Source organism: Acipenser ruthenus, chromosome 14, assembly GCF_902713425.1.
Source record: "Acipenser ruthenus chromosome 14, fAciRut3.2 maternal haplotype, whole genome shotgun sequence".
Taxonomy (NCBI): Eukaryota; Metazoa; Chordata; class Actinopteri; order Acipenseriformes; family Acipenseridae; genus Acipenser; species Acipenser ruthenus.
Genome location: NC_081202.1, coordinates 19464883 through 19490747, shown reverse-complemented (window position 1 = coordinate 19490747; position 25865 = coordinate 19464883). Strand labels below are relative to the sequence as shown.

General features: G+C 36.1%; 1 protein-coding gene across 3 annotated transcripts in view; it reads right to left on the bottom strand.

Moving 5' to 3' along the window:
• Positions 1-695: 695 nt before the first annotated feature.
• The window catches only part of LOC117419481 (metabotropic glutamate receptor 8-like), a 148484-nt gene continuing 123314 nt past the window's right edge, over positions 696-25865 (bottom strand). For all 3 annotated transcript variants that reach the window (XM_034032252.3, XM_034926190.2, XM_034032253.3), the window contains 4 exons: positions 16053-16192; positions 13849-14784; positions 3222-3468; positions 696-1212 (listed from right to left, as the gene is read on the bottom strand). In XM_034032252.3, the coding sequence (XP_033888143.1) occupies positions 1163-1212; positions 3222-3468; positions 13849-14784; positions 16053-16192 (1373 nt within the window). In that variant the 3' untranslated portion in view covers positions 696-1162. The remainder of the gene's footprint in view (positions 1213-3221; positions 3469-13848; positions 14785-16052; positions 16193-25865) is intronic.

The window sequence follows — 25865 nt, the reverse complement described above, 5'->3', positions numbered from 1 at the left end:
GAATGTGCAAATTGACCCCTTAGCAATCAGGTGGGTTTGCATAAGACTCAGGTACCATAGAGATTGATGGACAGATAGGCTAAACATCCCTTCAATCACATAAAAACCTTCTACAGTCCAGTTTGTTTGTTGTGGCTGGTTCACAACCTGGTGTCCGTGAATCAGTGGATGTTGCTATTGACAATCATGGCAACAATAATAATAATACTAATGAATACTTAGCATTTAATTTGTTGTAGCGTGGAAAGGTCAGTATTTTTATATAAATAAAAACCCTAAAGTAAGGGATTTTAAGAACTAGGTGGGGCAGAGAGGTGGGTAGGGAGGTGGGGGGGTTGGGGGAGCCTCAGGTTTTGTATCTGTTTAGTTTAAATCAAGGAGAAGGCTGATAAAAGGTGTCTAGGAAATATAGGAAGGGGATAGCAGGACAGGTTTTGTCTAATCCCTATAGTCTTATGTTATAGCAGGTTCCTGCTAATAATTCTGTTTACCTGATCCTGAGGAAAAGACTGTGCTCTATGTTTTTGTGTTCCTAAATATCTGCAATAACTGTCTATAGTACCTCAAACTTCAAGTGACTTGACATTGCTGGTTCCAGTACCTGTTTAACATGATAGGGGTGGCGTTCGTTTCCCTTTCACAATAGGCTGTTTTATGTTTCAGTTCTTAATTTAAAACGGCACCAAACAACGCTCAACATTTGCAAAACATTCCTTTATTATAAATAAATAATTTGTATAAAAATTGTCATGCTTCAATCCACGGCTTCAATTCAGTTAGACGTTACAAGAGACAAACTCATCTCATTATGCAGGTCGGACAGCGGGACAAGAATGAACATTTTCACAACCACAAAAAAATACTTACAAGTATATTCACAACAAATATGGTTGACTCTGATAGCAACTTTTTTTTTTTTTTTTTTTGCCCAAAGCTAAATGTTGTTTTTTTTATTATCTTTCTTGCAACCTCTTTGTTCTTTTATGGCTGGTCAATTTCTCTAACAAACAAACTTCATACTCCGCATTGGCACCAAGCGGATTGTTTGTTTTAAGTGGACATTCTTACAACATCTCATGCCTTGGTGCTGCTTGAAGTCTCCATACATGAGAAACTGTTTGTTTAGACTTGTGCTCTTCAGAAGATCCATTTTGTAAGCTACTCAGTCGGAATGGTTGCTGTAGCTGACATATGTTGTCTTGGTAGATGATGCTGTTGGGGGGAATAAGGCATAGTTTTTTGACATTTCAGATACTGTAGTGTTTTTATACCTAAAATATTCAATATATATTTATTATTTAAAAGCTATGCACATACAGTATTACAAACAAAAATATAATCAAAGCACCTATATATATATATACACCCACCCCTCGTTATATCGCCCCTCACTATACTGCGGATTTGGATATATCGCTTTCCTCGAGTTGGCTCCCGATTTATACAGTCTAACTGTGCATGCCTTAGCTGTAACATACAGAGGTAATTTCACTTAGTGAATTAGTGTTTGTTTTATTTTGTACTGCACAACACAAACTAAAATATACAGAACAATTAAAAACAAAGCATTAATATCGTACTGTTATCATATACATACGCATTGTACAATAACACAAAGCAAATTAAATATCTGCTTGCTGAAGAGTTTTTTTAAGCAATGCACTAGCAAAAGTCACAGGGCAGTGACGTCACCTCCCTAGCAACAAGCCTCCTATGTTGGGAATGGATTCTTTCAATGCAGCAGTTTGGGCATTTGAGAAAGGAGAGGAAGATTCATGAAATTAATTGGAGACTGAAGTTGATGAGAAGCAATTACCCTCCGCAGTACGAATTAAAACGGTGTGCTGCTTTTAATATGAAAAATGAGAAAAAGCAGGTTGCATAGACTAGAGGATTAGACCCTGATGCCCCCGATAAACAAGAGAGTGGTTGTACAGTATTTGTTAGCCTATTTGTTTTTCTATGGGTCTCTCGCTATATCGCAGCCCTCGATATATAGCGGATTTGTATTGGACTCCGACACACGCGATATATTAAGTGGGTGGTGTATATAGATATAGATATAGATATACACATTATCCAATTTAATTGGTTCCAGGGGTCCATCAGATATCGTAAAATATCATTTTTCAGAGGGAGTCGTTATACAACATTGTAGTTGCTTTATTATCACTGTGGCATTATAAATGAACAATATCAGGTACAGCAGTGTGTCTAAAACTCAAAAGTGCTGCACTGCACATTCTACACAAAGAAAATCAGTGAAAAGTATTGCAAAACAATGCACTGTGATACAGTATTTGTCAGTTTACAAAACAGCATTCCAAAACAGTTCTTATCATGCTTTCTCAGTCCATGCCAAAGCAATCTGACAGTTTTTTTTTTTTTTTTTTTTTTAATTACACATGCCAGAGGTCTATCGGTTAGTTGCACAGACCAGTAACAGTAACAGAAGCATTAAAATATGCTTCTGTTATTTGGTACTGGTCTGTGCAATATTTTTTTGCACGCCATTATGCGTGTGTCCTTTTAACTGATCATAATAACAGCAGGTTGTATAGCTCTGCAGATGTTGACTATTATTTGTGCCATACTCTCATTATTTGCAGTGCTTTAAAGTGGATTTAAAGTGCTTTAAAATAGTTTGCCATGTTTTCTAATATGCTTTGTAATACTTCTTTGTTCTTTACCATACTTTTACAATGGTTGCTAATATTTTCTTTTACCAGTTTTTTTTTTTTTACAGCGTTTTCACAGCATAAATGTAACCTTTCACAACCAACAGCTTGGTTACTTGTACGGCATATAATGTGATCTCACTTAGAAATGGTTACTTTAATAATGACATGGCATTTCCCCACTAGACATATCCTTGTCTAATTGTAACTTCTCCCAGTGATGTCTGTTCTTCCTTATTTCTATATAATTATTATTGTAACCATTCACATAAAATCAGAGCAAATCATTATTTAATTCATGCTGTGCTGATAATACTGCTGTCCCTTTTTTTTTTTTTTTTTTTTTGCAAAAGCAATAGTCACATCATAAACTGTCATTTTAAATGCAATGTACTCAATGTAAGTGTATTTATGAAAGTTTAACCCAGAACATTATAACTTTCCCCCAGCCGGTAAAAAAAAAGGTTAAAATATGTTTTAAGTGTTACTTATTCTGACCGTTTGGCTTCATGTAATTCAGTATTTGACGAGCACTCTACTTACTGTTAGTTTCAAGGCTTTCACAGAGTTCAGTTTTGACCTCTCCATTTGGTCTGTCACTTCCTTTTTGTGTCAGCTTGCTTGACATTGTGGCTGCTGTAACAACAGCCTTGAAGCTGCGCTTGCGTTTTTGCACATTCTGCTCTGGATGGAAGATGATAATGTAAACCTTAGGCATGTAGAGCATGCCCAGAGAGACTGAAGCACTTAAGCTTAAGGAGACCGTAAGAGTTGTGGTCTGGATGTACATCTGAAAGAAGAAACAAAAGTAAAGTTAATTACAAACACCTTCCAAGTTTAAGGCCAAAATAATGCCTAAAAAAGCAGCTGATTGCTCATAGACTTAATTAAGGGGCAGTATGATACAGGAGAGGATATTTGATTTATATCCAGCTGTACCCTTTTCAAGGATCACATCCTTATTCACCATTTCATCATTAAATATTAACGCTATGAACACATTCAGGTATTCACACTAGCTATTAAGGAATGCTGTCAGTTTCAGAAACATTGTTTGGTTGAAGAATGTCTGTATTTGATATTAAATGACACTGTAAACGTTGCAAAGGACAACAAAAATATGGGCACTAATACAATATGTGAAATATAATTAAAGTGGTAAAGATGAATCGTTTACAAAAAGGTGGATCTCATTGTGAGTCTCAATAATCGAGCATCAGACAAATGGAAACATGTGTCTGATCTCAAATGAAAATGATCTTAACTTGAGTAGCAAAACGATCACGAGGATTCTCATAGATCACAATCTAATGCTTCCCTGACAGTTACACATATTGATATTAGAGTTCCACAAGTGCCTCTAATGAACATTCAAACATAGCTGAGATGGGATGATGACTTCTGTTTGATCTACAAGGATTTGATTCAGACACAGGAACAGGGAATCAATAACCAATAAAAGGAGGATGACCAGTCAAAAATAATGTAATGTGATTAATCTGATTGATGATTGTTCTATTGGACTATTTGTTGTATTGACTTGAAAAGGTATACCAACCACCAAAACGGAATTTGTTGATTAACTTTGACTTATCTAATATTTCTATCTGGAAACCATCCTAAAAGTTTATATATATATATATATATATATATATATATATATATATATATATATATATATATATATATATATATGTCTATTGATCCACATGGCTGAATTATTTTTTTTACATTTTATTGAACAATGACCCTTCACATAAAGGTGTACTGATTAGATTTTGGATGATATTAAGGTGACTAACTTGTGGCCATCATTGACTTTATTGATATGTTTGTACCCTACTGTATGTATGGATGTATGTCTATACATAGTGCCTGGCCACTTTACCAGTCTACCCGATTGGATTTGGCATTGCCCTGCACTGCTGTAGTTTATTTAAGCTTGGCTACTTTCAGGTTGATACTGTACCCATCCATCCTGCCACAAATGTGCAGCAATAAACCGAGGAGCATATAATTGTGGCATTAGCAAGCATGAAGTTGCACTACAATTCCAGATCATAGTCATAAAAATGTTATAATAACACATTATTTGTTTAATGACCAAGACTCATTAACACTGCAAACATTATTGGCAAGTAGCCACCACTTATACCAATATATGAAATAACATTTCAAGGAAAACTATTTGGTTAGGGTATACTTTTCTACCAACTTCTAACAATAGTAAAGGCTTGTTCTCTACCAGAATATTCTTCACAACACATCTCTTTAGCTCACCTCTAGAAGTCAAACTGAGCTGTAATAGCTGTCCTGAATAAATCTTGAATCTTTAGATTGGTGACAAATAACCAAGTTTTAGTGAAGACACTACAATTATTGTGTAATGTACAGTTGTCGATTCTGATCACATCAGAAAAGAACATCTTAAACAATATTAATGTTGTGAAAATCTTAAAGAACGTGTGCCATGGTACCATATTGCTGGTGAGGTACAATTTTATTTAGAGTTGTTGTTTGGGAGGGGGGAGGAGATTATACACAAATTAGGAGTGAGATTACTGAAAAAAAGTGAAGGTAATTTGTATCTATGTATTAACATCTGATATTGCATATACAATTGATATGAGCTTATGATCATTCATGCTTCAGTGCCGAGCTGGAAACTGGGGAATTAAAGCTCTGTGAAATTTGCAGTACGGTTTGCAACAAAATGCTGATAATACCGTCCGAAGTATGCCAGAAAGAAGTGACAAAAGATGAGGTCATAAATAAACAAAAAGGATTAAAAGCTTTAGAAAAAGTCTAGTTACATTGATAACAGGTATACAGGGATAACCTCTAAAACAGATCACAGGCATACATGCTTACTATTAGGACAGATTATTAACCCTATGTGGTCCTATGTCGGACCTGGTCCGACATTGCAATTATTCCTATCCGGTCCAATGTCGGACCCTGTCCGACATCATCAAAAAGATGCAAAAAACGGGTTTCTAGTCATTTTTTCTCCAGAAAAAGCTGAGAAAACCATTCAATGGCTGAGTGGGAGCGACAGGAGCCAAGACAAGCCGAAAAAAAAGGGCTTATCTCATGAATAGTCATACTTGCCCCTGGCATCAGACAATGGCGGCCATAAGGAAACAAGCTGACTGCAACTGCATCAGCGCTCAGAGAATATCACAGACATTTGCAGAGCTTTTTTCAGATGTTATAGTAATAAAATAATGACTTGGATCACATTATTGAGGCGTTTGGTGATAAAACGAGTGATCAGGAGATGATTGATCGGTATGTACGACTATTATTATTTATTTATTAGCATATGTGAAAGCTATAGCGAACGAAAGGGTGGGGTGGGGCTGGAGATGCCTAGTGAGTGCTTTGTTGATATGCAGGGCCTTTTAAACCTGTTTGACTGTGGGGAAAAAAAATACTTTTAAACAGCGCGTCTAAAATTAACTGCACGTGTGAAAATAAATTGGACCCGACGCGCCTGACATGCACTTAATAAATGGACTGCAAAGGGTTAATAAATGCTGAAAGACAAGTGGGTGGTGCATTGTTAACCATTTTAAACATGAGTGTGGTAAAATGCATTTCACTAGTAAACTAAATACTATACAAATGATCCCTGAAAGTATAGTAGTCGTAGTCGTAGTTGTAGTAATTATATTATAAATCATTTGAAAAAAGTCTAATTTGCTTATTTCCAAATAAAGCCATCATCATCTCCCCTTAAGAATATTATGTGTCGAAAGATAAGTTTATATGAGGGTGAAATACAACATAGTATGTTTATATATTTGTACAGTATATATTTGTTTTACTGTTGTAAAGTACGGATAACATTTAACCACTGTTTACATGATTAGAACATTATATCAAATATCTATTTTTAGCCCAGGTTAATATATTTAGACATGTTGACACAACATAACTCAAAAGACTACCTTTGACCTTTAGTTTTGTAAAGTATGATGCCCTCTCAAAACAGTAGCTTTCATTTCAAGGGAGCCATTGGACATCAGACTTGCCTATACATGAAGCACAGTGGCATTGCATTGTTGCACTCATTGGGAAAAACTCACAAATGCATTCTATATTAATGCAAATTAATATGTCATTCTAGCAGTTAATTTACTGTAACCCTTCCCCTATTCAAACACCGGCCAAACTGAGATTCAGTTGTATCCTGAATATAATGTACAGAGCAGGCAGCGTCTGAAACATCAGCACAAACTTGCATCACAATCTAATCATATAGTTGAGGAGCAAGCTATACTGTGTTCCCAGAAAAAAAAAAAATCATTCGCATTAAGTAATCTCAGAAGGAGGGTAACAAGCAAACCTGCTCTAACTAATATTTAGAGTGGGTAATTAGACCATTGAAAATATTAATACTGGTACAAAAAGTGCTAAAACAAAATACATAGTTGAAAATACCACAAATATTTTGTGCTCATTGCAGACAAGGGGAGTTTTTATAATTTAATTTAAATGTACTCTATTTTTTGTCCAGCCAGTGTAGCTTCATACATTATGGGCAGTATAAAATACTGTAGGAATAGAATACAGTTGACAAATCGCTATATATATATATATATATATATATATATATATATATATATATATATAAACATATTTCTTCATAACAAGTAAGCTGTTACAATGAAATTCTATAACTTACAAATCCGTTCTGGCTTTCTTTAATAATAGATTAATTAGATGTGCGAATCAGACCTCATAAACATGCAAATAGAGAAAAATAAAAGTTACTCTCTACAAACATGAATCATTGTTATATATCATATTAAGATAAATATCAAACATTATTATTCATCCACCAAGAAACACCATGTTAAACATCAGAATACATGATTGTTTAATTAAAGGAAAATATATATTTTTAGCTAATTATGCACATAGAAAATAAGTATTAGCAAATAAACATGTTTTTAAATTAATCACTCCAAGTATATTTCAGAGATGTGTAAACTTTGCAAATATGATCATCCTTGTAGGGATCACATTTGCACACCCTCTCTCTGTATCGTCAGCGTCGCGTACCCCCAGTCCCCCATGTTACCAGAATCTGATACTCAATAACTTAAGGTATTTATGTTTCTACTTAGTTTCATGCCATGTGGATAAGCGGCTATCCAGGTTATTTAAATAAAAAGATAACAAAGCACTTGAAAAGCAAGCATCTGGAAACCACATGATGAGTTTTATAATAGTATACGGAGCTAGGTGTTTTGTTTCGTTTTGTTTAATTTTTGTGTGTTTATTAAAAATTAGCGCGACAGCGCTGAAAAACTCAATTTCTTGTGTCCTGAGACGTGATTTTAAAGGGGCAACGAACCCGTGTGAGTGCCGGGCCGTTACAGTATTTAAATATAAATATTTCATAAAATCACCCTATAGAAATAAGCCTCAAAATAACCACAATATAAATATTTCAGCAGCACTTTACGGAAGAAAACACAACTAGAGTCAGATTTATAGTTGTGGCTCACTAATAGGCAGGCATCCATTGCAAAGAAAGATCAGAGCCTAGCAACCAGCCAAACCTGGCTGGAACTCGCATTATGATCTGTAATGGTCTGTAAGACAAGAATCGTGCTGTTAACTTTTATCATGTGAGACATATTTTATGTCAAGCTATACCATTTTTTGCTCTGTAATCGGAATATAGCACAGTTGGTTTAATGGCAATGCTATTAATTATCTTCTGAGCTTACATATAATTAAGTGAGCTTGTGCTACCAAATGATCAGGCCTAAGTACATAACAGCTGCCTGTACTGAAGGCTCTGCCACAGCAAGGTGGCCCTTAGCAAGGAAATGCAATGCCAGCCGCCAAAGCAATATACAAATTAATGGTCGTGATGTAACAGGAGAACAAAATAAAATGATGGAACCATGAAGTCAATATGCAAATTAGACAACTATCATTTACAAATGTGAAACAACGAATAATCAAGACAATGTTGCTCAGATAAAGAGAAGTAAGTCGAATATGCCATACTGGTAGATAGTTTGTTTATGTAACAGCTAAATAAAAGACTTCTTTACTGCCTCCAGCTCTTTTTTTGGAAACATGTTATAAAATGACATTTTGGACATGCAGATGTTGAATAAGTTAATTGTACATGTTTATTTGGAATGTTTACTTATTATTATTATTATTATTATTTATTTCTTAGGTCAGAGAATGAAAGAATTGCATTAATGTTTTGATTAATTAATTAGAACAAACAGCCCGAAAAAGAAAGCAAACCACAGGAATTAATTGAGCAACCTCCCCTGCCCCCATGTACACACACACACAGGTCTGGATTAACAGACCAGGAAACACAGGACACAATGTTGTGAGTGAAGCGCTGCTCCATATTTTCTAAGAAACAGGCTGAACAACAAAACAAAACACTGAGACCCAAATTTATGGTACGATGGCCAAAATAAACAGACAAACAAAACAGTGAACACAAACCCAAAACAAGTATCGTGCTGATCCTTCCAGCATGAATTGTTTGTATTTATATTAAAAACACAGTAACGCATTCTGCTTAATTCACTGGACCTTTCCGTTTGGAGGCTGCCGAGGTTTAGCCTTAACATACATGTAAGTAGCGTGAAAATCACAGTAGTTACATGTATCGATTGGTTTTATTTAAAAATGTCATGTTGGCAATAGGTTCCGCCAAAAGAAAATTATTTGAGGAAAATGAACGGTAGGGCAAAGAGCTACTCAAAGTGTCTAAACTGAGCCATTTTTTTCAATCAAGAGGTAACTGACACTGACACTGACCCTGCAATAGGGGGAATGTCAAGTTCAGGCAATTCTGTTGAAGATGGCCACAGTGTGAACCAGAACAACTGACGGGCCCCCCAGCTAGAGATGTCTGAGGCTGAAATGGGGATAGATGATCCTAATGCACACAAACAAACCCCTGTAGTATTTATGTGTCCATCAGGAATACTTTTAATGCAATGAAGCAGCCCGATTATTTGGTTTGTAGTAGAAAAAAAATGTTAAAGTGACAAAGAATAGGTAAATAAGGAGAACATATGTCGTAACATTAAAAAACAAAATAGTTTTCTTCAGAATATTTAGTGCTTGATTGACCTTACTCTATTATTATTATTATTATTATTATTATTATTATTATTATTATTATTATTGGAGATGGGGGGGGGGGGGGGGAGATACAGTAGTGCACAGCGCCCCCAAATAGTTTTCTCTAGCACTGCATACACACATACATACATACATAATGAACATTTAAGACATAGTGTGTGTGTGGGGAGGGGGGGGGGGGGGGGGTTCAATAGTTTGTAAATAATAACTCCAGTGTTAATGAACAAGCGAGCAGTATGCCTATTTCGATATTAAATAATCGTGCTAATGTGATTTCCGAAATTATGTTGATTTACAAATGAATGTTACTATCTTAACAAGCAGTGCTTCTTGCGACTATTTCTTTTGTTTCCGTGGGAATTTAAAAGGAAATCTGTGTTAATTACCATAATTTATCAGCAGTTAATTAGCACTTGGAAAAGGAGGGTTCTAATTAAGGAAAAAGTATATAACTAAGCTTGAAGCAGTATTTAAGTGCTTTGGTGTTAAAAAAAAAAAATAGAATAAACAAACTACAGTGTGGCTTTGCTGGGAGTGGCAGCAGCAATAGCAGCAAATGTAATTTTAGAGCTTGAGTGCGAGCCTCCGATTGACAGACCCCAGCTGCAACGCTGACAATACAGAGAGAGGGTGTGCGGGACTAGAGTTAATGTCTTCGATTTACCAGATGACGATCTAAAAACTTGTGTCTGGATAGGGCAGCTATTGTCACCTCTGTCAGACTCTGCAGGAGGACCTTGAATTGCCTACGAAAAGGGGCCGTGTTGCACCCCCGCATATGAAGGTCTATTGGCAACATTGTCCGTCTATGTCTCGGGGTCATTTCAAAGGGTCACGGGCGACTTGATAAAGAGGGTTAACGACAATATCAGTATTCTTGCAGAAGCAGCTACAAAGGGTTTTATGGCATTGCTGAATTTCCCAGAGTAATGGAACCCATTGACTGCACACACGTTGCACTCAAATCATCGCAGAACAATACATATACAGCTATAGTCAAAAGGAAAGATCTTTTGTAGTGTTGTCTTTAACGCAAAATTGTTCCAGTTCATTCAAATTTAGAGGACTTCTCTTGTGCACAGCCTTCTTCAACTCAATCAATCAATCTTTATTTTATATAGCGCCTTTCATAGTGGACCACCATCAAAGCGTTTTACCAGATAGTGAGAAACAATGCATAATACATTAAACAGTGAGAAACAATGCAAATACATTAAATACAGTGAAATACAAGGCACAGTACATTAAATACAAGGCTAGGATGTGTATTCTAAACACTGGATGCATACAGAATCATAAGAATAAGACACAGTGAAAAATCTGAAATAGCAAGTTAGACAACAGCTAATAACAGATATCAGGCTTAAAGAGCATGGAAAGCAAGAGAGAACAAGTGGGTCTTGAGAGTTGATTTGAAGCAAGCGACTGTGGGAGCTTCGCACACTAAGGCTAGGAGAGAGTTCCAGAGAGTCGAAGCCATGAAGCTAAAAGAGCGCTCTCTGAGTGTGGTGCACTTTGCTTGGGTATAACAAGCAAGCCAGAGACAGAGGACCTCAGCTTACGGGCAGGTGGGCAGGTTGAAGAGATACTCTGGATCTGTGTGATGAAGGGCATTGTAGGCATGCAGTATAATTTTTAAAGTAATCCTGAACTTTACAGGTAGCCAGTACAATTGGGGGGGTGATATGATCACGTTTTTACATCTGGTAAGGATCCTAGCCGTGGCATTCTGAACCAGCTGCAATCTGGGGATGGACATTTGAGATGTTTCGTAGGTGGTAAAGGAAGATTTGACCACAAGGAGATTTGGGCATCAAAGAAGAGGCTACTATACAGAAGTACACCAAGGCTTTGTACAGTGGGGGAAGGCAGCAGCAGACAGTTTTTGAGGTTCAGGGCAGCAATATTGAGATTCTTAAGCTGAGTTTTCGATCCTACTAGAAGGAGTTCAGATTTGTTAGTGTTGAGCTGAAGAAAAGTGGCAGACATCCAGACCTCAATATCTTTTTTTTTTTTTTTTTTAAATTTTAGTCGTTGCCAATTATTTTTATTATTTTCTCCCCAATTTGGAAATGGCCAATTATTTTTAGGCTCAGCTCACCGCTACCACCCCTGCGCTGACTCGGGAGGGCGAAGACGAACACACGCTGTCCTCTGAAGCGTGTGCCGTCAGCCGACCACTTTTTTCACACTGCAGACTCATTATGCAGCCACCCAAGAGCTACTATACAGGACAATGCAGCTCTCAGGCAGCTTACAGGCAAGCCCGCAGGCGCCCGGACAGACTACAGGGGTCGCTGGTGCGTGGTAAGCCGAGGACACTGTGGCTGCCCTAACCCTCCCTCCCCCAGGGCGGCACTCAGCCAATTGAGCGCCGCCCCCTGGAAGCTCCTGTCCTCAGTCGGCAAAGAAATAACCTGGACTCAAACTTGCGATGTCCAGACTATAGAGCGCATCCTGCACTCCACGTGGAGCGCCTTTACTGGATGCGCCACTATAAGTTCATCATCGGTGTCTTCTATGCCAAAATAGCAAGAAAACGAGAATTCGGTCAGTAAATTTGGACAGGAACAAGAGGGGCGACGGACTAGTCGAATTTTCAGAGAACAAGAACATAATCATCATGAAAACCTTCTTCCAGAAGGAAGTGACCGCAGACTTGTAAGATGCAAAAAACACCTAAACACAGTACTGGAGAGGCATAGGAAATGTTCCTTTTTTATTTTATTTCCTTTTTTTATTAACAGAAAAACGTCACGCAATATGATTTGACAAGGATAATGAAATATGACAACTGACTGTAATTGTGGTCTCAAGCTTGATCACATTTGTAACCTGTTTTATGTGAAATAAATGACTTTGTAATCTTGACAAAATTAGGAGTCAGTGACTTTCTACAGAAAACTGTATTTTATGGTTTATTGCACCACTGGTTTCACAACAAAAAACATAATGTTTAAAAGAAATTGCTTCAGCTGATAAACAGCTTTTTTGTATCACTGTATCCTTCGAAGAAGAGGTATTCAGCTATGGTCTTGTGATTCTGTGTGATGTGGAAAAATAATGAGCTAGACTCTCTAAATGCTTGAACTACAATAAATCGATTCCAGCCTTTTTGTTAAGGGTCTATACAAAACCTAAAATTGCCAAAGTGAATCAAAACATACCTGCTAACATAACTATATATAATATTAAGATACTTAGTCAAGAGTTAAGTTCTTCGAAGTCTGTCACAACTAATGAGGTCATGAATAAAGTGGAAGAATTATTCTGGTGCCTCTTGCAGACTGTATATATTTTACATTGTGCTGCAGCACACTAATTGCTGTTTTGAATGTTTATGGATATTAAAAGTCTACAGCTGCTATTTATAGATTTTAAAAGTCAGAAAATTGCAACAAGATATTCTTTCTGACTTCCGTGGTTCAGATCGACAAGCCTACAGATGGGAATTCTTAAAATGCGCCTACAGAAAATGTATTTATTTCCCGATTTAACACTGTGACATCCAGACCAACACCAGCTACATTTTAACCAGTCAAACTACAGTCAACCAGTTAAAACACAAAACTTTTGTTAACCTAAACCTAACACTTCTGTACAGTATTAAACTAACAACATTTAAAATGACAGTTCACCAATAAAACATCCTCGACCCCGGACCAGCTGCTCAGAGGACAGTCTAATTGTAGTCATTTGTCTTCTTATCCAGAGTACAATTCACACTTGGCTACGCTGTGGCTTACTCGGTGAAAAAACATATTGCATATGGGGATTAAGGAAATACATGAGCATTGGTGTATAAAGCCAGAAATCTTGTATTATTCAAATAAAGTTCCCTTCAGAGATTACATGTTTTAAGTAAAGATATCAGGGTTTTACCATTGTAAAGTGTAATACCAAGTGTGTTGCATTCATGGCAGTATGTTGATTTGTTTCCCCGTTTTTTTGTTTGTTTATTCAATCAACCGTAATTTTTAACCACATAAGCAGAGGCTAATTTAAAAGTTATTTTAAAGCTACTTACCCTTTCTGCTGACTGTGCTGTACCAAAGAATATTGGTATGAAAGCTAACCAAATGATGCATGTTGTGTACATAGTAAACCCAATAGGTTTGGCTTCGTTGAAGGTCTCTGGCACGCCTCTTGTTTTAATGGCATAAACAGTGCATGTGACCATCAAAAGAATACTGTATCCAAGAGAACATATGAGGGAAAGGTCTGAAATGTCACATTTGAGGACCCCTCTGGCATTCTTAGGATCTGGTGTTCTCTGCTCCCCAAAGTCCACTAGGATATGGGGAGGGTCCACTGCGAACCAGATGAAGACACCCAGCAGCTGAAAGGAGATGAGGGCGAATGTAATGGCAAGCTGGGAGGCCGGGCTGATAAACCTGGGGGCACTGACAGATTTCTTTCCTTGCTCAAAGATGCGATGGATCCTGTTGGTTTTGGTCAGCAAGGCAGCATAGCTGAAGCACATGCCGAGTCCTAAGAAGATACGCCGGAGAGAACATACGCCAGTGTCAGGGGTCGCGATCATGAGAAATGTGATTGCGTAACAGAGAAATATCCCAGTCAACAGCACATAGCTCAGTTCCCTCCCTGAAGCCCTTACAATGGGTGTGTCGTTGTAACGCACAAAGGTCACAATAGCAAAGGTAGTGGCAATGATCCCCAGCATGGAAAGGAAGACGGGCACAACTGCCCAAGGGGAATGCCATTCCAGCTTGATTATGGGAATTGGCTGGCAGCCTGTGTGGTTCTCATTGGGCCTCTCTTCATAGGGACACAAGTCGCAGGTGAACTCATTAACCTGGTAATGATAGCCTTCACAGCGCTCGCAGTGCCAGCAGCAGGGTACTCCCTTTACAGTCTTCTTTCTTTCACCAGGCTTACAAGGAAGACTGCAGACAGAGACTGGAACAGAGGGATCCCCCCTAGTCCACTGCATATCATTCCGCTGTAGCAACAATAACAAATCATTACTTACAGCTATCACTCCATTATCTAAACAGTAGTCTTATATAGCTCAGTATATATTATATTCAATGTTACCTTAATTATGGAAAACACACAAAATAATTAGAATTGCCAGATGATTTTGTATATTTAAATGTCTATTTTATTTAGGCAATAACATCCACTGCTTCTCAGTCATATTTGATGTACAATACTATGTGTGTTTTCTGTTTTTTTTCAAACCCATCATACACTTCAAGCAAGCATGTAGCCTTCCACAACTATTGTTAAGGGAAGGGTTTATTTCCTTGTATGCAGGCTGTGTTAAATTACAGAAGCAGTGGTAGTGATAAACTATTTACAAAATCTACATGCTAAATGACATTAACTCCTGTTAACTGAACTGAAAAATCTAGACAGAGGATGACAATGAATAAAGCAATACAAAATAAAGCAAAGATATAGAACATTTGCATAGTACAGGCCATTTTAATTAATGGAAAATTTGTCAAGAGTATACAGTTGAGTTGAGTATGAGTTTATGACCCTCAAACTCTTGCCATGCTGATTCTGCTGTGCTTATTGATTGTCTGGAAGCTGCTCTGCAGTCTATGATTTCATAATGGCGTGGGGTCATTTTGAAAGTTTCACTTCTAGTAAACATGCAGGGTTTTTTTTATCTTGCTTGTAACTTTTGTTAATTTTCTGAACATTTCAAACGTTACTTTGTATTCCCATGCTTGAAAGCACAAACTTGTTATGTGAGCATAAATATTTCAGAACCCAATTTTGGACAAAACTTAAACAGGATGTTTTATGTTCTGTTTGTTAAGAGACATCTTTAGGCATTGACATTATTGAATTACCCATATAATTAGACATTTGTCACAAGTCTCTGATATCCCAACATGTGATAACATATGTTAATCTAGCAGTTGAAAATAGTCTGCAGCAATTACAACTCAACCTGTATATAATGTTATGGAAGAGTCAAGACGAATGACCTAACATTTATTGAAATACTTACATTTAGTACATTTAAAGTAATTTTATTAATATTATAACATTACTACCTAAATAACAAGATGCAGTCCAACATGGTTTTAAAAAAATGCTCAAGCCTTTTAGTTTTAAACTGAGCATTGTGGGACATGACAGCTTTTAAAAAAGACATAAGAATATGCTTACTTGACAGCTGGATAAAAGACATTTATTTAAACTTTTAAGGTGATTTATTATGCAATATTGTGAAGAAAAAAAAAATCTCACATTTAAGTAAAGTTGATCAGTCCAGTGTCCAATAACCTTGTATTCTGCTGTAGACCTATTGGTGATTTGATACTGGAAAATGTCATAGCGTCCAGGAGCATCTCCATTCTCATTGAAAACGACAGGGGTTCCTGCACTTCCTGTTGATTACAAAAAATAAAAGATTGATTCAAAGAGCAAGGCAACACTCACATTGTGGACAATGTGGACAATGTGGAAATGACAGTTCAGACTGGGGAAGTGATTTAGACAGTTTTGGTTCAAGATCTCTCCTTCCAGGCCACCAGAAGCCGCCCTCAAATGAGGTGAGACACTGATGGTGTCAGAAGTCAACCAAGGCTGGGTGATGGAACATTGACCAGGGGCAGAGAGGAGAGGAGAAAGAACTTCATGACATTTTCGGAGGCAGGCACTGTATTTCAGGAGCAGCTTAACTAATGATGGAAGAGATAGGAGTTGGTAGCCTTGCTACAAGAATCTAGGCATGCCATGAAAAACACTTGAATAGATCTAAAAATTGCACCTTGTGAAAATACACCAACTTTATGGTGATGCTCACACTATAAACAATTAATGTATGCAGATGAAAAACAAATTGCATTGCTTCATTTTGGAAACAAGAAACAAATTGTCAGGTTCTATTGACCTTCAAACCAGTAATTGTAATAATAGGAACCTACTGTTCAGCTCAATGCAGTCTGGACAGTATGTCAATTTTAGTGTTGGAATTAGAGGTTTTGGGATGTCCTCACACAACCTCCTTGGATTTAACTCTACACTTTTAGCTTCATCCCATGGTATACATGTTTAAACAGTACAGTGCTTCCAACCACAATCAATAATGGGAATCAACAGAAAGCTGGTTCATCAGTTTCATTTTTGGAAATTCAATGGGTATAAGACTGAGTTTGTAAGTTAGGTTCTGGTAAAATTTCTATTTACTCCTAATCCAAGATAGATTTCATGTGCTGTATTTAGATGAATACATTTTTTTTCTCTTACATTTGTCACATGACAAATACAAGCAACAAAGCTGTAAAATGTTGTACTGTAGTTTATACTAATGTAAACGTATAGAACCAACACTACTACTGAGACTACTACTAATAATACCAATAATCTAATAATAATCTATGCATTTTCTTATACAGTGAAATCAGTACAATTTCCACACATACAGTTGCACAAGAGCAATTGCCTTCTTTCTAACTGAATGTACAATGAACAATAATAACAATAAAACAATAATAATAATTCTTTATTGAATCAATAACACAAGTCATTTTTTACATTTGTACAGAAAGTCAGCTGGAACTATTGAGTTTAATTTAGTCAGTTTAATGTGTAAAGAAAGGTAAGTTTTCTTGTGATTTTCGTAAAATGTAAAAAAATGACTTGATTTCGTAAAATGTAAAAAATAAGAAATCTGTCAGCGGGACCAATTGTCAGGGACGAATTGCCATCCTCCCGCCTCAACAACATGACTCGGTATCCCATTCCATACCCTCACCACTCTCTACGTGAAGAAGTATCTTCCCTCTGTCCTAAGTCTAGCTCCACTTCATTTCCAACTGTCCACTGGCTTTTGTACTGCCCTTAATAGAGTATCAGGTAAAATATATGTTTTTGTTCTGCTGTACTATAATTCACAACGAGTAATCTGTGCTGCTATTGCTAGGACTTTAAGTAATGCTCCTACTGCCATATAATGACAGAATGCAAAATTGCATAATATCTATATGTATTTATTAAATTATGTATTACATTTCCAAAAGTACCATAATGTATTATGTGAGTATTGTTTTTTTATTTTTTTTATTTTTTTTATTTTAGTAGTTAGAAACATGCTACTCTGGATAACCAGACACAAAGCTCCTAGTCATATGAGAACTGCATGTTGGTAAACCTGACTTACACTGGAAGTTACAGTAAAACAAAGTCAATTGCCAGCTTTTCATTTACTGTATACTGTATTTGATAAGCCTGATTTGACTTGCTAACTGGAAACTGCACCATAAAATGTTTTTTTTTTTAAATGTTACACATATGAATTATTTGCCAGAAATTCCTTTTGCATCTCCCAAGTGGGCTACATAACATTACATGCTTGCACCATGTTGATAAAGCCCCTTGGCTTGAATTACTATCCTCTGACAAATTAGATATTGTGCTGCAATACATAATATATTACAAAATTGTCAATAGCAACTGAAGACCTTTCGAATTAATATATTATTAAATTGAGTTCAGATCACATGCATTAAGTTAGAGAACCTAGCCTTGAAAATATATATTTTTTTCCATTGATCCAGAGTTATTGATTCTGGCTTTGAGATCTCTGTGGATTTAAAGAGGGGCAGTGAAACCTTTTTATTTGTATCAGAAAAAAAATGTAATTCATTAATTTGAACAAACAGCTTTACAGCTGCATATAAAAGAGGAAATGTGCACAGGCATTAAGAATAATACATTACAGACCAGGATGAATTCAGGATGAATACTATGTCCATTAAATGGATTGTATAACTGTTCAATGCACTATGTGGTTGCCCTTCATTGAACATGACATTCTTTACACTACATTTATCAATATTATAATATACCACTGCATTGTGCAAGGCGTACTTTATCCATGATTGAAGAAATGTATTAAGGTAGTGTTAAAGCAATCATTATGTGCATAAGTTAGTACAGCACACTGATACACCACAGGGGTTTGCAGTTAAAACTTTGATTCTTAAAAATTCTCCTTCATAAAATGATCAACCTGTTGTTATCTTTATCCTCTGCTGTGCATAACTCTGAGTGATGTGTCATTTCTGATTTTGCTTTAGAAATAAAAAATACTTATTCAAAACAGATGTAAAGCATGTGGGTGCTTTACAGAGCAGATGTAAACTGTGTGTGAAGCTTTTTGATGATGGCACTTGGAATTCCACAAGGAAAGCCATAGTAAAACAATCCCTCAGCTAATCACTTGACTTCTATTTCCTCATTTTATTTGTGCTTAATGAAAATTGAAATCCGTGATGACAATGATTGAGTTACACATTGTGGTTCAGGCATTTAGACGTGCATTATCGTGTTGACCTTGAATCCCTTTCCTTCATTTGAAAGCAATAAAAAATTGATTTAGTTTGATCTTAAATTTAATGAACAATCAGAGATGATTACAACAGAAGAACGCAGAAGATGTGCTCTCTTGTTATTAAAGTTAAATTAAGTAATTGTGCAGCTCATGTGTAGGTCATCACAAGTGCATATATATATATATATATATATATATATATATATATATATATATATAAATACGTCACGGCACGCTACTGTAGTCTATACATTACCGAGACCTGAAAACATTTCAATTCATCTCAGCCTGACAAATACTGTGTCACCAAAGGAAATAATATAGCCATGTATAATAATGTACGTGTGTGTTTATATATACAGTTTTTAACGTGGTTTAAATGACATCTTAAAGGAAACTGATAAGAAAATATACTGTATGATTTGAACTACCTTACTGTGAGTAATAAATTGATTCCACTGTGATTTAGTAGTTGGTTCAAACAATTCAACAGCAAATGCTGGAATGTTTCTGTATAATTCTGTGTAAATAAATATAAAACTATAAAGAAGTGGCAACAAAATTAATCCAGAAATAGGACATCAGTTTTTTTTTATGCTGTGTTGTTTGTGGATAATAATAATAATAATAATAATAATAATAATAATAATAATAATAATAATAATAATAATAATAATAATAATACAATATACATTTCACTTATATAGCGCTCTTCATGCAAGCATTCCAGGATGCTTTACAAAAGAAATATAAAAAAGCCTGTGTCTAATATATAATCCAGCTACAAATAAGCAAACCCAAACAAATAAGTTTTCAAACAGGATTTAAAAGGTTTGATTGTGCTAGCATTCCTGATATGAATCAGGAGCAAGTTCCAAAGACGGGGGGCATTATAACTAAATGCCCTGGCTCAAAATTTTAGAGACTGAAGATTAGCAGGTCAGGGAACGACCAGGGACATATGGGGTCAGCATATCTTGAAGATAAGAAGGTCCAAGACCATGTAAGGCCTTATAGGCAATAAGAAGAACTTTAAAATAATAATAATAATAATAATAATAATAATAATAATAATAATAATAATAGCACCAGTAATAAAATAAACAAATGAGATGCATGCAGTAATTGTAACAATTAAACATGCAATTAAAACCAAGATTAACTTTTAAAAAATAATTGTTATAATCGCTTGACAGCCCTAAAAAATATATATTTTATATATATATATAAAATTGTTGACCCGATTGTTACAATAGGGAGCTATAATGCCCGAAGCCGCAGATAACACTAGTCTTCCCGAGGGGCATTTAATTTTCCACTATGAGCCGAGTTTGCAGTACATATTTAATATATGAGTCAGTCAAAATAAGGTTGGATAGTAAATATGACTTTATATGCTGTAAAGCTATAAATATTTGCAAGTCTTTTATTATGCATTTTTTGCATATGAAAAAAAGCAAACATTTTTGGCAGGAATATCTTAGTGTTGTACATATAATGAAGTAATATACTATTACCAGTGTAAAAGGTCACCAACATTTCAGGAGCAAAATAGGTTTTATGAGTGTGATTCGCCAAATATTTTGGTCGGAAATATTTATGGTTTTACAGTATTTTGTTTAAATATACTGTAGCTGATACAGCATAAGTAAATAACTAAACAACATAAATAAATGTTTTTGAAGTTCATACTGCAAGTTTTTTCTTTCTTTTGTAGTATGTTTTGTAATTCATTTTCGCCGTTCAGCAGTTTTCATTCAGCCATTTTATCTTGTTGGCAGGAATGGAGGTGTAGGGCGTTCCTTTGAAAAGGGGTGGGACTGACAGTGAAGTGAACCAATAACATGACAGATGGAGACTATTGTCTGGTGGTGTAAGTGATTCAGCACTTATTTTAATAAATACCCTTCATTTTGTTGGCTCACTAAATTCCAGTAGTGACACTGAATCGAGATGGCCTAAAGGGAGTGCAGCTGTTTGCTTAAGTCGGTAGCAGCATAAACAGTCTGATTTTCTGCATTTTTGCACATTTTTCACATTGTATTTGGTCAGACTTTTTTTGTGGGTTTATAGTAGTATATAGAGGGAGTCTGAGAGAAAAAATGACACCAAAGTTTGGTGCTTCTTTCACTTGTTTGGTTTGCAAGGTAATCAAACATGCAATCTTCAGATGTGAAAAGGTTATTGCCCCCTCTAGTTAACTCAACCCAATTAAAGGGATAATTAGGGTCAGCTGTTTGAGTTAACAACCAGGCCTGATTTGGGCCAGGCCTGCCCAATATAAATCTGACTAACTTTGGCCTTTACCATCAGAGTGAAGTTGTCAGCACACAGGTTCTAGAGGCACATCATGCCACGAACAAAAGAAATTCCGGAAGACCTCCAGAAAAAACTTGTTGATGCCTATCAGTCTGGAAAGGACCTGGATGCCTTGCCATCATTGAAGGAACCATGAATTCTGCTCTGTATCAGAGAATTCTACAGGAGAATGTCAGGCCAGCCGTCCGTGAGCTGAAGCTGAAGCGCAGCTGGGTCATGCAGCAAGACATTGATCCGAAACACACAAGCAAGTCTACATCAGAATGGTTGAAGAACAAGAAATTTAAAGTTTTGGAATGGCCTAGTCAAAGTCCAGACCTAAACCCCATTGAGATGTTGTGGCAGGACCTGAAACAAGCAGTTCATGCTCGAAAAACCCACAAATGTCACTGAGTTGAAGTAGTTCTGCATGGAGGAGTGGGTCAAAATTCCTTCACGGTGCTGTGAGAGACTAATCAATAACTACAGGAAGCGTTTGGTTGCAGTTATTGCTGCTAAAGGTGGCGTAACCAGTTACTGAGTCTAAGGGGGCGATTACTTTTTCACACGGGGGCATTGGGTGTTGCATAACTTTCTTTAATAAATACATGAAATACAGTATGTATCAATATTTTTTTGTTGTTTGTTCACTCATGTTCCCTTTTATCTAATATTATGTTTTGGTTGAAGATCTGATAACATTCAGTGTCAAAAATATGCAAAAATGCAGAAAATCAGACAGGGGGCAAATACTTTTTCACGGCACTGTAGGGTGCAAGGCGGGACTACACCCTGGATGGGACGCTGGTCCATTGCAGGGCAACTACGGGGCAATTTGGAGAGGCCAATCCACCCAGCCAGCATGTCTTTGGACTGTGGGAGGAAATTGGAGTACTTGGAGGAAACCCACGTGAACACGTGGAGAACATGCAAACTCCACACAGACAGACCCTTGAGGCCAGAATCGAACCCAGTACCCTGGAGCTGTGAGGCAGCAGTGCTAACCACCGCGCCACCCAAGACTAGAACAGTTTCATGAATATAAAACTTTAATTTATAAACAAACAAAAAACCTGAATGAACAGAGCCCCATGTTTTAGTGGCAGCAGTCACAGCAATGAGTTTTGAATAAACCCTCTTGCAGATTCAAGAAAGAAGCATGATTAAATTAAATTGGCAATAGCTAAAGTGTGCCAAAGCTGTGAACAATATGTGGCCAACCATACCAAGAACATGTGCTTAGCTAAGTGCACTAAGAGCCATCTACATTTTCCTAGACTGACAGAAATGCCTAATTTTACTTTTCCAGGCTCCAAGGAGCAAAAGACAGTGGGCAGTTAAATGGAAATGTTCCAATTATAGTAGTGTGAAACCAACAGAGCAGCACTGAGTAGACAAGGTGACGAGTTGTCAATAGACACTAATGTTGAGTAGAATGTCATAAGAGACAGGCATGTGCTTTAAATATAAAGAGAAAGCTTGAAAAGGAAAAGTGATTAAAAAAATAAGCTTTTCTGCTATAAATCAACACAAAAGATAAATGCACACACCGTTGGGATAAATGTGCCAAGTCTGGGTTTGAGAATTTTTTTAAAAAATATTTTCTTAAAACTCCAATATATTTAAGAGCGTGTCTGTGTATCTCTGAGAATGAAGCTCACCCCAACAGTATGTATCTGTGAAGAATAAGTTAAAGTCTTAAGACTCAAAGGAATAAGATCAAGATTTCTCACCTTTAAAAGAATGGAAATCCTAACAAATCATATAGTTTTGTCATGTGCCACTTCACTCTTAGAAAAAAAATAGTTCCTGGGGGGCCACCTGACGCATTTCTTTAAAAACCTTTCAAAATCTTTGGTCAAATGTAAAACTAGCTTTGAACTCCTTACAAAGTGCAGATAGGTTAATGGTTACTATGGAACAGATATAGGAAACCATATATGCTCTATCCAAAAATCACCTTGCCTGTGACCTTTGACTTCTCAAAGGTCAAATGTAAAACTAGCTAATAACTCCTTACAGTGCACATAGGATTATGGTTACTATACAACACATTTAGGAACCTATATATGCTCTATTCAAAAATTACCTTGATCCAGACCTTTGACCTCTCCTTAAGGTTAAATGTAAAATTAGCTTATAACTCCTTACACTGTGTAGATAGGGTTATTTTTACTATGGTATTTAAAGTTATAAAGAATCATGAGATAATGAACTAATGCAGAATTTTGAATTGAAACTGATCTGTTGCTGACACTTGTGTTGCAATTCTACAGCTTGCCAAAATTTCCAGCTGGTACTGAGCTTGGAAGCCATAAAACTGCCTGTCACTTGTAGTTATTATTATTATTATTATTATTATTATTATTATTATTATTTATTTATTTATTTATTTATTTATTTATTTATTTGTTTCTTAGCAGACACCCTTATCCAGGGCGACATACAGTTGTTACAAAGTATCACATTACAGATAATAAGAGCAGTTATAAAATACAATAAAAATCAGTAGTAAGCGCAAATTCAAATGAGAGAAAATAAAAAATACATTAAATAATTATGTTTGAGAACGATTACAACTAAGAGCAGTTAAACTTACAAATATTTGGTTATGAGAGTCAATTCCATTAAGAGCAAGTAGTAAGTACAATAAATGGATAAGAACAATTTCAAATAAGAGCAAGAACACACAACCCCGAGTGAGTGAAACGTGCATCTATAGACACTGTATACCCTGTACTCACATATTATGAAATACTTTAAATGCACATGAAGTGCAATCCCCGTGCCTAAATACAACTACATATTTTAAATTACTCGTGCTACACAGACCCATTTATATCCCATGCAGCAATGTCTATACACCAACATTAACAAAGCACACGCAACATATAACACATAATACACACAGGGTCAGAGCACATTGCCACAGTGCTTCATGTTTTGAATCATATATGAAGCATCACCTTATCATGGTTTAAAAGTTCCATTTAGAACCAGTGATATGCAACTATCTGTTGTACAGGAATATGTCTTATAACTTAAAGGTTGCAAGAGGGAAGCATAGAGGAATTCTGTAAGTTCATAATTTTCATTAAAAAAAATTTGCATCTGTGTTGTACAGTTGAAATGTTGCTACTAGAAGATAATGTATGTGCCATTAACAATAAATGCAAGTTGTTTCAAATGTAAGGACAAGGAAAGGAATGTTCTGGTTTCCTAGGTTCCAGCAGAGTATTTGCAACCTGAAATGTACTGGCTTCTTACCTGGAAATCATTTTTGTTAGTCTTAGAATACAGCAGTGTAACTTTTCCTGTTTTACAACAATGTGTGTGATTAAAATTGTAGATTAAAATATAACAGTTTGTATTATTCAATATTAATTACTCAAAAACAGAACACTTCTACAAGCAACAAACCAGGCAATATACACAACAGGGACTGTAACAAGACAGGAGTGCTGACTCCCAGTGGTGCCTAATACTACATGTGTACAATCAATAGCCCCGGTGACTGATGGAAAGTCTGCAGTGTTGTGAAACTAATTTCTGCTTGCTAAAGCTTCAGTACAGTAGACAGGAACTTGATGTGATTATAAGCGATTTCTGCTAATGCCAGACTTACGATTAGCTTTACTAACCCAATAAAACCAAACATGGCATTTTCTATTATAACATGACATGTTTTCTATACCATAGTAAAACCTTGATAAATGATTCAGCTTCTTGGTACCTGCCATTGAACATAATATTATAGAACAATATTAATACCATATACCAGTGCAGCTGTATGAGAGAGGGGTCTGTGTTGGCTACACTGTGATTTGTGTTCGGTTCCACCAGTGAACAATTGGTCAGTGTGTATGTAAATGTGCCCTTGTTTGTGTGAGTCAATAGGGCTTGGGGGATCTCTATTTAGGAACTGCCTATGAGCAGCTCGGAGTTGTGTTGTGGGTGTGTTGTTGGTGTTGCCTAACTGAGCTTTATCCTTCTTCCTGCTGTTCCAGTTCAATAAAAATAGCCGTTTTTACAGCTTTGAACTACTACCTGTTTCTCTTCATTTATTCTCGCTGCATATATATATATATATATATATATATATATATATATATATATATATATATATATATATATATATATGTTACGGTTCATGTGTAAAATCAGTAAATGTGTAGATTAACCGGCTCACCGCTCAATCTATAAAATAACCGGTATATGTGTAGATTTACCAGCTCAGCAGTAAATCTATAAAATAACTAAGAAGATGGTAGTTATAATGCTACAGCAGTTTGAGGTGAATTTGGAAATAACGTAACATCAGGGAGCTTAATGGCAAAATAAATAAATAAATAAATAAATTCTGTAAGATCTGTTACATGCTTGGGTAAATTAACTGATTTTTTATTTGTTTTTCTTAAACTATAGCC